The sequence below is a fragment of the Leptonychotes weddellii genome, chromosome 15 (assembly GCF_054177405.1).
Source record: "Leptonychotes weddellii isolate Sample4059 chromosome 15, ASM5417740v2, whole genome shotgun sequence".
Taxonomy (NCBI): domain Eukaryota; kingdom Metazoa; phylum Chordata; class Mammalia; order Carnivora; family Phocidae; genus Leptonychotes; species Leptonychotes weddellii.
Window position 1 is genome coordinate 38,274,667 of NC_138383.1, and position 12,577 is coordinate 38,287,243.

At 55.2% G+C, this 12,577-nt stretch overlaps 1 protein-coding gene across 3 annotated transcripts in view; it reads left to right on the plus strand.

Moving 5' to 3' along the window:
* Positions 1 to 12,577, plus strand: part of ABR (ABR activator of RhoGEF and GTPase) — a 173,788-nt gene that overhangs the window by 114,499 nt on the left and 46,712 nt on the right. For all 3 annotated transcript variants that reach the window (XM_006734527.3, XM_081806070.1, XM_006734528.3), the window contains 5 exons: positions 354 to 461; positions 3,173 to 3,233; positions 8,049 to 8,101; positions 8,865 to 9,005; positions 10,998 to 11,119. In XM_006734527.3, coding sequence (XP_006734590.2) covers positions 354 to 461; positions 3,173 to 3,233; positions 8,049 to 8,101; positions 8,865 to 9,005; positions 10,998 to 11,119 — 485 coding nt within the window. The remainder of the gene's footprint in view (positions 1 to 353; positions 462 to 3,172; positions 3,234 to 8,048; positions 8,102 to 8,864; positions 9,006 to 10,997; positions 11,120 to 12,577) is intronic.

Here is a 12,577-nt window from a genome sequence, read left to right on the forward strand (position 1 = left end):
TGAGGCCTTAAGGGGCTTCAAACCCTGGGAGACCTTTATGATGCTAAATAAAGCCAAATGCTGTTGAATTTCTAGCGTGCCAACAAAGGCCCTGCCCCCTGCTCCCCCAACCCCCAGTACCCTCTTGTTAACCTTATTGGCTGAGCTGGTTTCCATGGAAACTGTCAAGTTCAAAGGGATACTGTAGTATGTTCATCCTGCCTTTCCCCTCTGTTCCAGCGTAGCCCTTTGGAGCAAAGTTAGAGGTTCCAAGTGCTAAGGGAGCTCCAGGTGCCCTGCTTACGCTTTCATCCATTCATTAATCCTCTCTCCCATCCCACTGCCCTCCCTTCTCTCTCCTCTTCTCCCTGCAGGCCAGCCAGCTTGGCGTGTACAAAGCGTTTGTGGATAACTACAAAGTCGCTCTGGAGACAGCTGAGAAGTGCAGCCAATCCAATAACCAGTTCCAGAAGATCTCTGAGGTGGGCAGCTCCCTGCACAGCCCCTGCCTTCCAGCCTCCAGGCCTGTTGCCGGTTAGGGAAATGGTTCCCCTGAGGGTAACAACTTAGACTGACATTTGCTTTCTCACACTTGATATTTTCCCTCTTAATATAAGAATAACAATGTGTTTGATTTTGTTATTCTATTTAGGTTATTCTATATTAGAACAGAGGAGACAAAAAAGAAAAAAAGCAGTATTCTCACACACTGTGGTGACCTTGAGCCAGTCACTTCCCTTCTCTTGGCCTTATTTCCTCTTCTGTCAAGTGGGGTGTCTGGATTCTTCAGCTCACCCCCAGCTTGCTTGATAAGAACCACCAGGGGCACTGTTTAAAATGCAGATCTCCAGACACCTTCCTTGGAGCTTTAATTCAGAGAGTTTGGGGTGGGACCCAGGAGTTTATATTTTTAACAACCTTCCCGGGTGATTTTTATGATCAGAAAGATTGGAAGAGGTCTGGACTAGGTGGTCGTTTAAGATCCTTACAATTGCACGACAGAGAGAGGACCAGGGCCGTTTGTGAGAAGCAGCCCTACACTCTCTGGCTGGAAGCTTGCCTGTCCCTGCTGCTGCAGCCAAGCCTTCCTCCCGTGCTCCTCTGCAGGGCAAAGCTGTGTCATTGGCTGCCATTGCCTCTTCAGGAAGTGGCAGGGAGGAGCTCTAATCTCCCCCAGGAGCACAGCCCAGCCTCTGTCCTGGGCCGAAAGCATCTCCGTGAGCTCCCCAAGCTGCTGGCCTTGGCAGTCACAGACCAGCTCCAAGCTTGGGGCAAGAGAACCTCTGGTTCCAGGGCAGGGAGGGCTCCTTGTGCAGCTTTGGAAATTTGGCCTTACGGGCCTCTCCGGACCCTTTGCTTTCCCATCTCCGCTCTGATGCTAGAAAAGTTGGTGGGATGCAGGGTAGTGTTGGTGAGACTCCTGGGGTTATGGGTTCTGCTCCAGTTTGGAATCAGCTGAGAGGCAGCACATGAGTTAGACAGAGGGAGATGAAAATGTCAGCTCAATTACTAGTAAAAACCAGGTTGGAAAAATGTGAACTTGGATCTGTAGGCACACTGGGCTTGCTAACACTTGCCCTCCACAATGAAACACATCTACCGGGGATGGAAACAGGGAGTTAAGCTCTGTTTCTTCTCCCAGCTGCAGCCATCAGGTGAGTCACCCTGTGCCTGGGAGGACGGACGGAGGTGGGTGGGGAAGTTCCCTCTACGTGGAGTCACAAGGGCGGAGAAATGGTGCTTCCCCTCATGGCTCCCAGGCCTCCCTGGGAACAAACTGGATCTGCTTAATATGTGTCCAAGGCTGCCCAGGGTCATGTCTGGTCCAGAAAGTGGTGAGCCTCCTCTTAGCCTAGGCTGACTGCCCATTCTCTGGTCAGCAGAAACCCCTGCACTCCTCCCGAGTCCCTCTCCCAGCCTGCTGGCCCCAGCGGCAGAGCTGGCCCCCTGGCCTGCTGCCAGGTGGCTTCTCACCCTGACTCATGCGCTGACGCTGTCGCTTCATTCTGGCATTTCTACTTAATTACTGCAATTAGGGCCCTTCTCTGCAGCCGGAGCGATGTCATACCTCTAGGCTACACTGGAGGGGGGCACGGAGGCAAGTTTCCTGAAGCCAGGAATCCAGACACCCACCAGGGACACACCCGCCAGGGACCCTTCTCCCCACCCCAACCCCCAAGCTCAGTTCCTAGGGTTTTCTCTGTCCAGAAACAGCTTGAGGCAGGAGTAGGAAATGTGGAGCTCCTGCTGCCTGGGCATGTCCCCCCTCCCAGGCAGAGCAGGCAACATCCCCTGGGTTCCTGACCTTGGCCTCCCCTCACCCTGGCCTCCCTGCTGACGCCCCACTTGGAGGCCCCCTCCGTGCACTCTGCCCTGCAAGTGGGGATTGCGTTAGAGCTCCAGTTGCGGGCCCTAGTGGTGGGTCTGTCGACAGGGCTAGAGCTGGAACCTCTCTAAAGACAGAAAAGAGGATCAGATAAGCAATCTCTAGAGTCCCTTTCCGGTGCTCACTCCGGGTCACTTTGCTTGGGGGCCAGGAGGGGTGTGGCCTCTTCCTCGCTTGCAGTTTCCTCCCTGATGCTAGCACAGGCTAGCACAGGCTATGGGTGGGGGTGGCAGGTGGGGTTGGGGGCTGGGTGAATCCCTCTCAATCGGGGTAGGATCTAGGTGGGACTGCCCTGTGGAGCTCAGTCTCTGCCCCAGGTGCGCAGAACCCCTTGCTCCTTATCTCCAGGGCTGCTCACGCCCTAAGGTGCTGGTACACCTGCTGTTTGTCCTCTGAAATCCCATGTACCCCGGGCTGATGGTGGACAGACCCCTAAATACTGGCTGCTGCTGGGGGATCCCGCTCTTGCCACCTCTCTCTAAGGTGACTCCCTTGGAGTCACCAGGGAGGGGCGTTAGGGGGTGTATCCGAGGAGCATCATTGCTCCAGACCTCTCTGGTACCCAGAGCCCCTCCTTCCCGCCTATCCCCAGCCTCCTCGGTACTGCAGGGGCTCCAGGAGATCATGGGTGTGGCACAGGGAGTCTGGAGTCAGTGAGTCAGAGGGAGACCTGTGCTTTGGTCTTTGTCCTCCTGTTTGCACCCTGGGTTTCAGAGCGCTTCTTCCTGCTCTGCCTACGATGGGTGATGGGCGATGGGGACGTTCCGGGGACGGGCCACGTAGTGATTCCTCCCCTCTGCTCGGCAGGAACTCAAAGTGAAAGGTCCCAAGGACTCCAAGGACAGCCACACGTCAGTCACTATGGAAGGTACTCTGGGGAGCGGGCTGGATAATCGTCACCTTCCTTTGTCTGCTTTGTAGACTATGGTACCCTGCTTGTGTGAGCATGTGCATGGCAGAGTGTGTGTGTGTGTGTGTGTGTGTGTGTGTGTGTGTGTGTGGTGCACAAACGGGAGGAATCCAGCCTCTGTCCCTAGGCAGCCGGCCAGCTACAAACGTGCTCCTCCTTAGGATGCCAGCAGGCAGCGCGCTCCCCTCCTCCTCTCCCCGCGCGCCTCCCCTCCCCGCCCCTCCCCCTGCTAGAGGAGCGCTCTGAAGCGGCTGCTTGGTTCAGGCTGTGCAGCAGCAGCGGGCAAGGTGGCTGAGTGGCCGGGCTGCTGATGGGAGCCACCGAGCGATGGCCACAAGCTCCAGCCGCTGGGACGGAGGCTGCCATGGAAATTCTCCTCATCATTCGCTTCTGCTGTAACTGCACCTATGGTAACCCAGGCCCCCTCTCCCGGGAGGTGGTGTAGCTTCCCAGAGCTTCCCACCTCTGGGGGCTGGCTGGAGTGGGCTGGCATGTGGCCGGCAAGGTGGGGCGGAGCGGGGGGCGGCAGGGAAGGGAGGGGGTGCAAGTGGCTGGATCTGTGTTTGCCCCTGTTCTGGCCAGCTTCCGGCCTGGAGTTGAAGTCTGGGGCCGCCGGGGGCAGGGTGGCTTGGAAATGGAAGGGCCAGGCTACAAGCGTCCAGGCACCCCCCACCCAAGGCTTAGCTTGGGAGGCAGTGGGCAACTTCCTGGAGATGCTATTAAGGAGAGAAGGTGACAAGGCTGTGCCTGCAGGCATGGCAGCCCTGGGGCTGGAGGGGGGTCAGCAGGGGCCGGTCAGACCAGGGCATCTGGTCTGGGCAGCGGTGTCTTGGCCCAGGGGGGCGCTAGCCCCTGCTGGAGGGACAAGTTGGGAGTTTCTTTGTTTCCGGAGAGAGGAGAGGAGCTTGAGCCGCCAGGGTATTGTGTGCTCCGAGTGCACAGCCTGCCTTCGAGACATTCTCTCCTCAGAACCGAGGTGGCCGAGGTTGGGGGAGCAGGACGGAACTGGGCTGCTCCCAGGGGTTGTTTATAGCCACAGGAGACCCTCAAGCTAAGGTCCCGACATTTGGTGCATGCTGGTGGGAGAGGGGGGCGTGGCAGTCCACTGCTTTGTGAAGGTCACACACCCACTGGTCAGTGGAAGGGACCTGGGGCGGCCTCTGTGCAGCAACCTCAGCAAGGGGGACCGGACCTGGGACAGGTGCGTGCTGTCGGCCGGGCTCTAGCTCAGCGGGGGCTGAAGCAGACCTAGGCAAGGAGGTGTCTGGAAGCAGACACTGCCCTCTGAGGCAAGAAGTGCTTTAGGGATGACCCAAGCTGTCTTTGGCAGGGGCGGAGGGTCAAGTGTTGCCTCCAGGGGCCGGCTGCCCTGGGCCCCAGTGTGTTGGAGTGGCAGGCGGCTGGTTTTAGGACCTTCTTCCCTCCCACCAGGCGTTTTGTCTGCACCCTCTCAGTCACTTTGCCTTCACATCTCCGTGGTAACCTGGAGCTCCTTGGTGAAGGCTGAACGGAGGGGGGTGGCAGTTTGCTGGAGGAGAAATGATGAGGTTTCCTAGGCTCTTTCTCAGAGGCCACTGTGCAGGAGGGGCTGTTGTCTGCTCACCTGCTCAGGCCCTCCCAGGTCGAGGATCGCTCTTAATGGAGGAACCCCTGAGGCAGCCCCTCTCCAGCTGCCCCAGCAGGACAGCTGTGAGAACTCTAGTTACTGGCCAGAAGCTGCCCTGTGCCCCCACCTGTCGGCTCAGATTCTGACAGGCCGGGCTCAAGAGGAGAGATGGACTTGAAATGGGCCTGTTCGAAGATCAGAGGAGAAATGCTCTTTTTGGTCTGGCCTAGGAGTGGGTCAGGTCTCAACTCTGCCTCCTTAAAAAAGAAGTGCGGTTCGCCCTTGGCTTCCTCTTCCCTTCCCAAAAGGGAGTTTAGTATTAGTGAAACAGACCTGGGACTGGAGTTTAGTGTTTCTTTGGTCCCTGTGATACTGTCTTTGAAGTCAGCTTCAAAGTGGGGAGGGAGGAGAGAACAAGCCCTTACCAACCACACTGTTTAGAATCTTCTCAGCCCCTCCAAGGGATGCTGCTTCTGGGGGCCCCAGGGTGGGGGATTCTGTACTTGGGGCTCACTCTGGCTTAATGGTTATTTGCTGAGCACCCACTCTGCAGGTCTCTGAGCCAGATGCTGGGGGTGGCATGCAAAAGGAAGTCTTGTGTGATCCAGGCCCCCAAGGAGGGGGCTCACCTTGGTAGCAAAAGAGGCCAGCTTACCCACTTCTTCCTGGTGAATCTTTCCAAGGATCCTCCCAAGAGTCACTGAGCTTTTGCAGATGCTACCCTCCCATACCAAAGAAGACAGCTCAAAGTTAAGAGCACGGGTAGGCCTACATTCAAAACCCAGCCGCCATTTACAGCTTTTTTATTGTGAGCAAGTTATGTAACTTCTCTGTGCCTTAGAGAGGTTTCCTCATCTGTAAAATGGGGCTAGTGATAATTGCTTCTCTTTTTAATCAGAGGAAATAGCACATATTAGTGCCACTGGACACAGACTAAGTACCCAGCAAACTACAGAGAGGCCAGCTTGCTCATGTCAGTGGTCTGACTTTCAGGCACTGTGGGTATTGTTTGCAGAAGTCCTGGTCAGGGAAGGCTTCCTGGAGGAGGTGGGGAGACAGGTGTTGCAACTTGGTGAATGGTGTCTGTCTCCTGGAACAGGAATGGCATGGTGAGGAGAAGGGAGGGTAGGGGAAGAAGGGGGCAGGAAGCAGCCCGGACTGCTGGAGCCGTGGGACAGATGAAGGGGGAAGGGTGGGCTCCTCACCCTGCGTTGTCCGGGGGACCCGAAGGAACAATTGGGGTGGCTCTTCCTCCCCTTCTTCCCTGCCTATCTGACTGTGGCCCCAGAGCCCTCTCCCTGAGTTCCCCTCCCCCCTACCTTTCCTCCTAGCTGTTCTCCCCCAACGTGGGCTCTCATTCCACATCCCCAGTCAGGTAGACTCGAGGTGACCGCAGGCGTATCAGTAACCCGTCTGAAACCCTACCCACCATTTGTGCAGACCGCTGAGCTTAGTCAGAAACCTCTTCCTCGTGGGACTTGAGAGAGGGACAGAGGGAGCTGACACTGCAGTATCAGCTTTGCCCTGAGCTGGAACTCCGGGGCCTACCCTGGAAGGAGCCTGCTGAACTTGCACTTTCTCCTGGGTCTTTGGGGTTCTCGGGTGTGATTTCCCCCTGAACATGAGCTAAGCCACAGGTGGGTGCTCTAAATAATGTCAGTACGGGCCCCCTCCCCCACGCCCTGGGCTCTACCCTCACTGCCCCAGGATATACCCCAAGGCTGGTCCTGTTCCTTTGAGCTCCCATAGACCATGGGGAGGGTCTCTAGCAATTGTCACGTTAAGAAGGGGCTACAGATAAGTCATGGGAAGTGTGTTGGCATAAGGCAGTGGTTTTCAACCATGGCTACATATCAGAATCTGCAAAGAAGCTTTTTAAAAATGCTGATACCCAGGTTCCACCCAGCAGAGATTGGGATTTAGTTGATGAGGTGGGGAGAGGGGGACAGGCAGCTGTTTCTTTTAAGAGCTCCCCCAGTGATTCTAAAGGGCAGCCAAGCAAAGACTGCAGATAAGGCTCATGGCATACCACTGAGACTCTATCTTCTCCGGAGCCAGCAGATCGTTCCCCAAAGTGTCTGCTTAGCAATGCATGGGGTATTTATATCTAGGGCTTCAGGGGACTCTTTGGTTTGGGGACTGGCTAGGGCATGAGTGTCAGCTCTGCGACTGTCACAACCAGCATCCTGCCTCTTCCTGCCCCTGTGGCAGGAGAATGGAGGTCACGACCCCACGGACAGAGGCATCCAGGGGTAGGACCGAGGCTGAATCACCTATGTCTGGAGGGGCAAGGCACAGCTGCTTGCAGGAAGCTTTGTTTGGAAGTGTGGTCAGCCAGTTGCTGCTCCACCTGTCCCCACTGAACCCCAGCAGTCCTCCTTTGCTGTCCTGGTTGGCCAAGGGATGTGGGGAATGGGCCCCCCCCTCCTGAGTCTGCTTTTTTTTTTTCCCCAGCCTCTTCAGCACTCCCAGAGGCCCCACCTGAATACCTTCGGGAAATCTTTGCTCCCTCAGCTGCCACTTGCTTGAGAGCAGAGGCTTTGTGTGAAGAGCTGGCCTGCCTCCCTAGCCCTCAGCTTGTCCTGTTTTGTTGGGGAGTTTGACGGCATGGAGGGGGGTCTTCTCGTGGAGATGAGGTCGCCCGTGTGAGTCAGAACAAAGCCTGTGGGTCCCAGCTGGCGATGCCAGGCCTTGGGCCAGAGGAGTATAAGAATGATTGGGTGTGCGGGAGCCACCTTCCCTGGAAAAGCGTCATGTCTCCTTCCCGCATTCTGGGGTGCCAGGCGTGACCAAAGTGTGCCAGAGCTCTGTGGGGTGAGGCGAGGTATAGCTGTATGATGCAGGGCTAAGGGTACGGAGGAGCATCTTCATCCGCTCTGAACCTGGTCAGACAAGGAGAGGCCTGTGGTATGGCCCTTCGAGAAGTCCCGTCTGGTGGGAGATGAGATGAGGCAGGCGAGAGGGGACCTGGGCTGCCAGTGCTGCATATCTGCATGTGGGTGCCGTCCGGCCCGCCCTGGGGAAGAACGGATCTGTGGCTGCCTGCACCTGGGCATCCCAGTGCGGGGGCAGTGAGGCAGGTGGAGAGATGAGGCTCATCTCTGAGGTGTCAAGCTGCTCCCTGTATTTCATCTGTCCTGTGTCCTTCTCCCTGCCTTTGCCAACAGCTCTGCTCTACAAGCCCATTGACCGCGTCACCAGGAGCACCCTGGTCCTCCATGTAAGTGTCAGCCCCTGAATGGCCAGAGCGGGGCTGGGAGTTCAGTGGGAGACTGAGCCCAGGGTGGGGGCACTGGAGTCACTGAGAACCGCCCACTCGGGGAGCTGGGCAGAGTGGCCCTGGGCCCTGACTGCACCTCCCTGGCCTCGGTAACCATGCTGGGGGGCCAGGGCCCCAGTGTAGCTTGGCTGTGAAGCTCGACACACATTTGGCCAGATGCTGCCGTGGAGACTCATGGTCTCCAGGGTCCTTGGAGTAGCTGTGTGGGTGGGTGGAGTGGTGTCTCTCCCAGCTGCCTGGGGAGATGAGACCCCACCTGGCTCCCTCCGCCAGGGGAAGAGTAATGACTCAGTAGTAATAAAGGGGCACCACTACCCTCACCCTCACCCCTGCTTTTGAGTTCAGATTTCTTTTTTTAAATTTTTATTTTTTAAAGATTATTTATTTACTCATTTGACAGCGAGAGAGGAAACACAAGCAGGGGGAGTGGGAGAGGGAGAAGCAGGCTTCCCCACGGAGCAGGGAGCCCGATGTGGGGCTCGATCCCAGGACCCTGGGACCATGACCTGAGCTGAAGGCAGACGCTTAACCGACTGAGCCACCCAGGCGCCCCTTGAGTTCAGATTTCACAGAGATGACCAGATTAGAGCATGGGTCCCTTAGTGCCCCGCCTTGGAATTCCTCTGGTGAAGATTGAGTCCCCACTGTCTTCTCATTGAGCCCAGAACTGCTGCCCCCAACTCACCACCCCACCCCTTCCCAGGACCTGCTGAAGCACACACCTGTGGACCACCCAGACTACCCGCTGCTCCAGGATGCCCTCCGCATCTCCCAGAACTTCCTGTCCAGCATCAATGAGGACATTGACCCCCGACGGACCGCGGTCACAACTCCCAAGGGGGAGGTGAGCTCAGGACCCAGACCCGCCTCTCACCCAGGCTGAGAAGGGCGCAGCAGGCCACATCACCCATCCCTGCTCTCCTGCTCAGATGGGCACCACTGTCCCGTCCTCGGTGCCTCTCCAACCCTCATCTCCCGTGCCCAGCCAAGAGAAGGTCTTCAGGCCCTGGGAGCTTTACGTTCAGTGTCCCGTTAATCTTCACATAATCCACTGAGGCCTAGAGTCTCTGCAGATCTGACACAAGGTCTCTTGGCCATACGTGTTGGAACTGAATTCTTTAGCTGAGGTTATCTGTCTGCAGGCCTCGTGCATTGTCCCCCAAACCAGGGAAACCAGGGGCTGTGGCTATGGCATTATTGAATGCAAACCCCCACTGTGGGCGGTATGATGCCCTCAGGGTCCCCTGGAAGATAATAATGGCTCAGCCTGAGGGAGCTCAGGGAATCTGAGAGCAGGAGCTCTGAGCCTGCATGAACAGGTGGGGTAAGAGCTAGGGAGTGAGCCCAACAGTAAGAAAGGCTGGAACGGGAGGTGGCTAAGGCTGCCAGGTTGCTGGAATGTCCCAGGTGCAGATGTGGTACAGCAGCTCCAGTTCCTTGGGGGCCCTTCTTGGTGGAAGGGTGGGGGTACCTCAGAGAGGGGAAGCGATTTGAAGAATTGGAGGGACAGTTACTCACATGGGTCAGCAGCCTGGCACTTATACAGTGCTTCCTGTCCAGGAGAGGTAATTAAGTGGCATTTAGGAGTGAAGACTGGCTGGGTTTATGCTCCTTTATTACATTTATGAGCCTCCAGTGTCTCCTGGGAGGGAAGTAATGAGGGACGGGGTCTGGAGCATGACGAATGGGGCACAGAGAGCTGTCCCCATATCCAACTCCCAGCCCTGGTTGGCAAGCCCTGGAATGTCACTGGTTTGTTTGACTCGAGGATATCTGAAAGATCTCCGAAGGGTTTAGAGCACTGTCAGTTTCAGATCATGTTAACTGGATACTTCCACCATGCTCACCTACATATTGCAGCATATGTAGGTCACAAGACATATAATACAGGGAAGGCTGACACGGATCGTGACAGCCCCCGAGAAGCCTGCTGGCTGTGAGGGTGTCAGGGCAGAAACTCTGGAGGTTCTGCATGGAGCAGAATGCTCTTACCCATCCAGGACCCAGGTTAGAGATGGCTGCAGGGTCCTCCAGGAGCTGCTACAGCCCCACCAAAGGTAGCCCGTGTCTCCCATCCACCTGAGGGCAGCTGTAGAATCCACTCAGAGGCCGCTGAAACAGACCGAGAGGGCCTATGGGTCAAGGTTGAACTGAAACAAGATCAACTTCTTAGGCAGGGTTGGGGGGATTCCCCAGGGTGGGTGGGGGCGGTGTTCATGGCCCAGCGTGGAGGAACCAAGTCATTCTGGACTAGGGTCTATCCAGGTGAGAGCTGTTGACCGCTGCAGGAAAATAGAAAGCTACCGTTTTTTAAATTTTTTTTATTGTTACTATTTTAGATTTTATTTAATTATTTGAGAGACAGAATGAGGAAGAGAGAGTACAGGAGCGGGGGCAGAGGGAGAGGGAGAAGCAGACTCCCCTGCTGAGCAGGGAGCCCGATGCGGGGCTCGATCCCAGGACCCTGGGATCATGACCTGAGCCGAAGGCAGACGCTTAACCGACTGAGCCACCCAGGCACCCTTAAATCTACCATTAATTGATCACATATTATGTGCCAGGCATTGGGCTCTTTTACATATATCATCTTGATGAATCTGACATTACAGGGCAGCCATCATTATCCCCATTTTACAGATGGTAAGACTGAGACTCAGAGAGGTCAGGGAACTTGCCCAAGATTACAACCAGAAAGTCCGTGTTTGTGTGACCTTAAGCACCAGGTGCCACGGCCCCTCCCTGCAGCCCCTCCCAGCTGGATGATGCCCCCAGTGCAGGCTGGGCCCTGGGCTGACTCTCCCTGAGCAGGTGGGGGTGGGTGTGCCATCTCCCTCAGACGCGGCAGCTGGTGAAGGACGGCTTCCTGGTGGAAGTGTCGGAGAGCTCCCGGAAGCTGCGGCACGTCTTCCTCTTTACAGATGTCCTACTGTGTGCCAAGCTCAAGAAGACATCCGCAGGGTGAGTCCAGGGGGCGGGGTGGGAGGGAGCTAGACTCTGCCCCCTGAGGAGCCTCCCAGCACGGGGGGCAATCGGCATTTAGTTTTTCCTTTTAAAAAATCGATTAATTAATTTCATTTTACTACATATCCTTTTTCTAAAAATAAATCATGTTTTTAATTATAAAGATAATATAACCAAATTACAGGGGGAAAAACCCATCACCCACCTGAACATAAGCATCGGTCTCCTGCTGCTATATTTCCTTCCAGTTTTTTTAAACGTTCTTATGTTTTTTCATGTACTTGTAATCAGAGTGAATGCCCAATTTTGGTCTCTGCTTTTTCCATTTCACGTCATAAGCATTTTCCCAGGCTCTGCCTAATCTTTGTAATCATCCTTTTACTTTCCTGCGTGATGTTACAAGTGGATATGCCATAATTTACTTAAGCACTCTCCTTTTATTAGACATCTCTAAATTTTTGCTAGCTGCGATTCTGTGAATATTCATTAAATCTGCTGTCATTACTGAGTGCTTACACCATTCCAGATGCCATGACAAATGCTTTGACTCTATGATTTCCAGTCTTCCCCAAAACTCACAGAGGAGAGGAAAGACTTAGAAAAGTTAAATCAGTTGCCCAAGGTCGCATGACTAGAGGTAGAGAAGATGGGATCTGAACCGTAGTCAGACCTGAGTGCTGCTTTCCACCTCCGTGGATCATGCGGTACTCATTCCCGCATTGTTCCACCTCCATTTCCTTATCGACTATCGTGTGCCAAGTACACTGACCGGGGGGACAAGCCTCATGCTCACCTCAGCACTAAGAGGCCAGCGTGAGAGGGGCGAACCCACGTCCTGGGGGAGGTGAGGGAAGGAGAGGTTAGTATGCGCTTCAGTAAAGGAGGGGACTCCCTGGAACTAGATCACAAATGAGATCGTTCTAGAGCACAGATGGCAGTCATAATGAGCAAACACATCTATGCCTTTAGTCCTCTGCCCGTGACAGACATTACTAGCGAACCACGGCACTAGTACCCACCGGGCTTGGATGTGGCTTTATAATCTTCCACCCAGTACCCCCACGTGACCTCTATTGATCAGGGTTAAAAATAACATGTGTATTCCATCTCCATCCCAAAGGACAATGACTATGAGCTAAGTATAGATCAGCTAGGGGGAGGGGAGAGCATGGGATGGGGAATAGGAAAGTGTTAGAGGTTTGGAGTGTTTAAAAACATCAGTCCTGCTGGGCCTGAAGATTGGCAAGGCCAAGGTCCAGAGCCCTCACTGCCACTTGACTCTAGACCCTGACTGTCATTTCTCCACATGTGGGTTTCCCGATCAGACTCCTCAAGGACACGGATCATTTTTGCCTGTGACAAGTTCTTTTAAAAATCCCTCTCAGGTGTTCTTCTGGTTCTGGCAGTTCAGGCTTGAAGAGCCAAGTTCTCTCTCGCTCATGTCTCTCTCTGGCT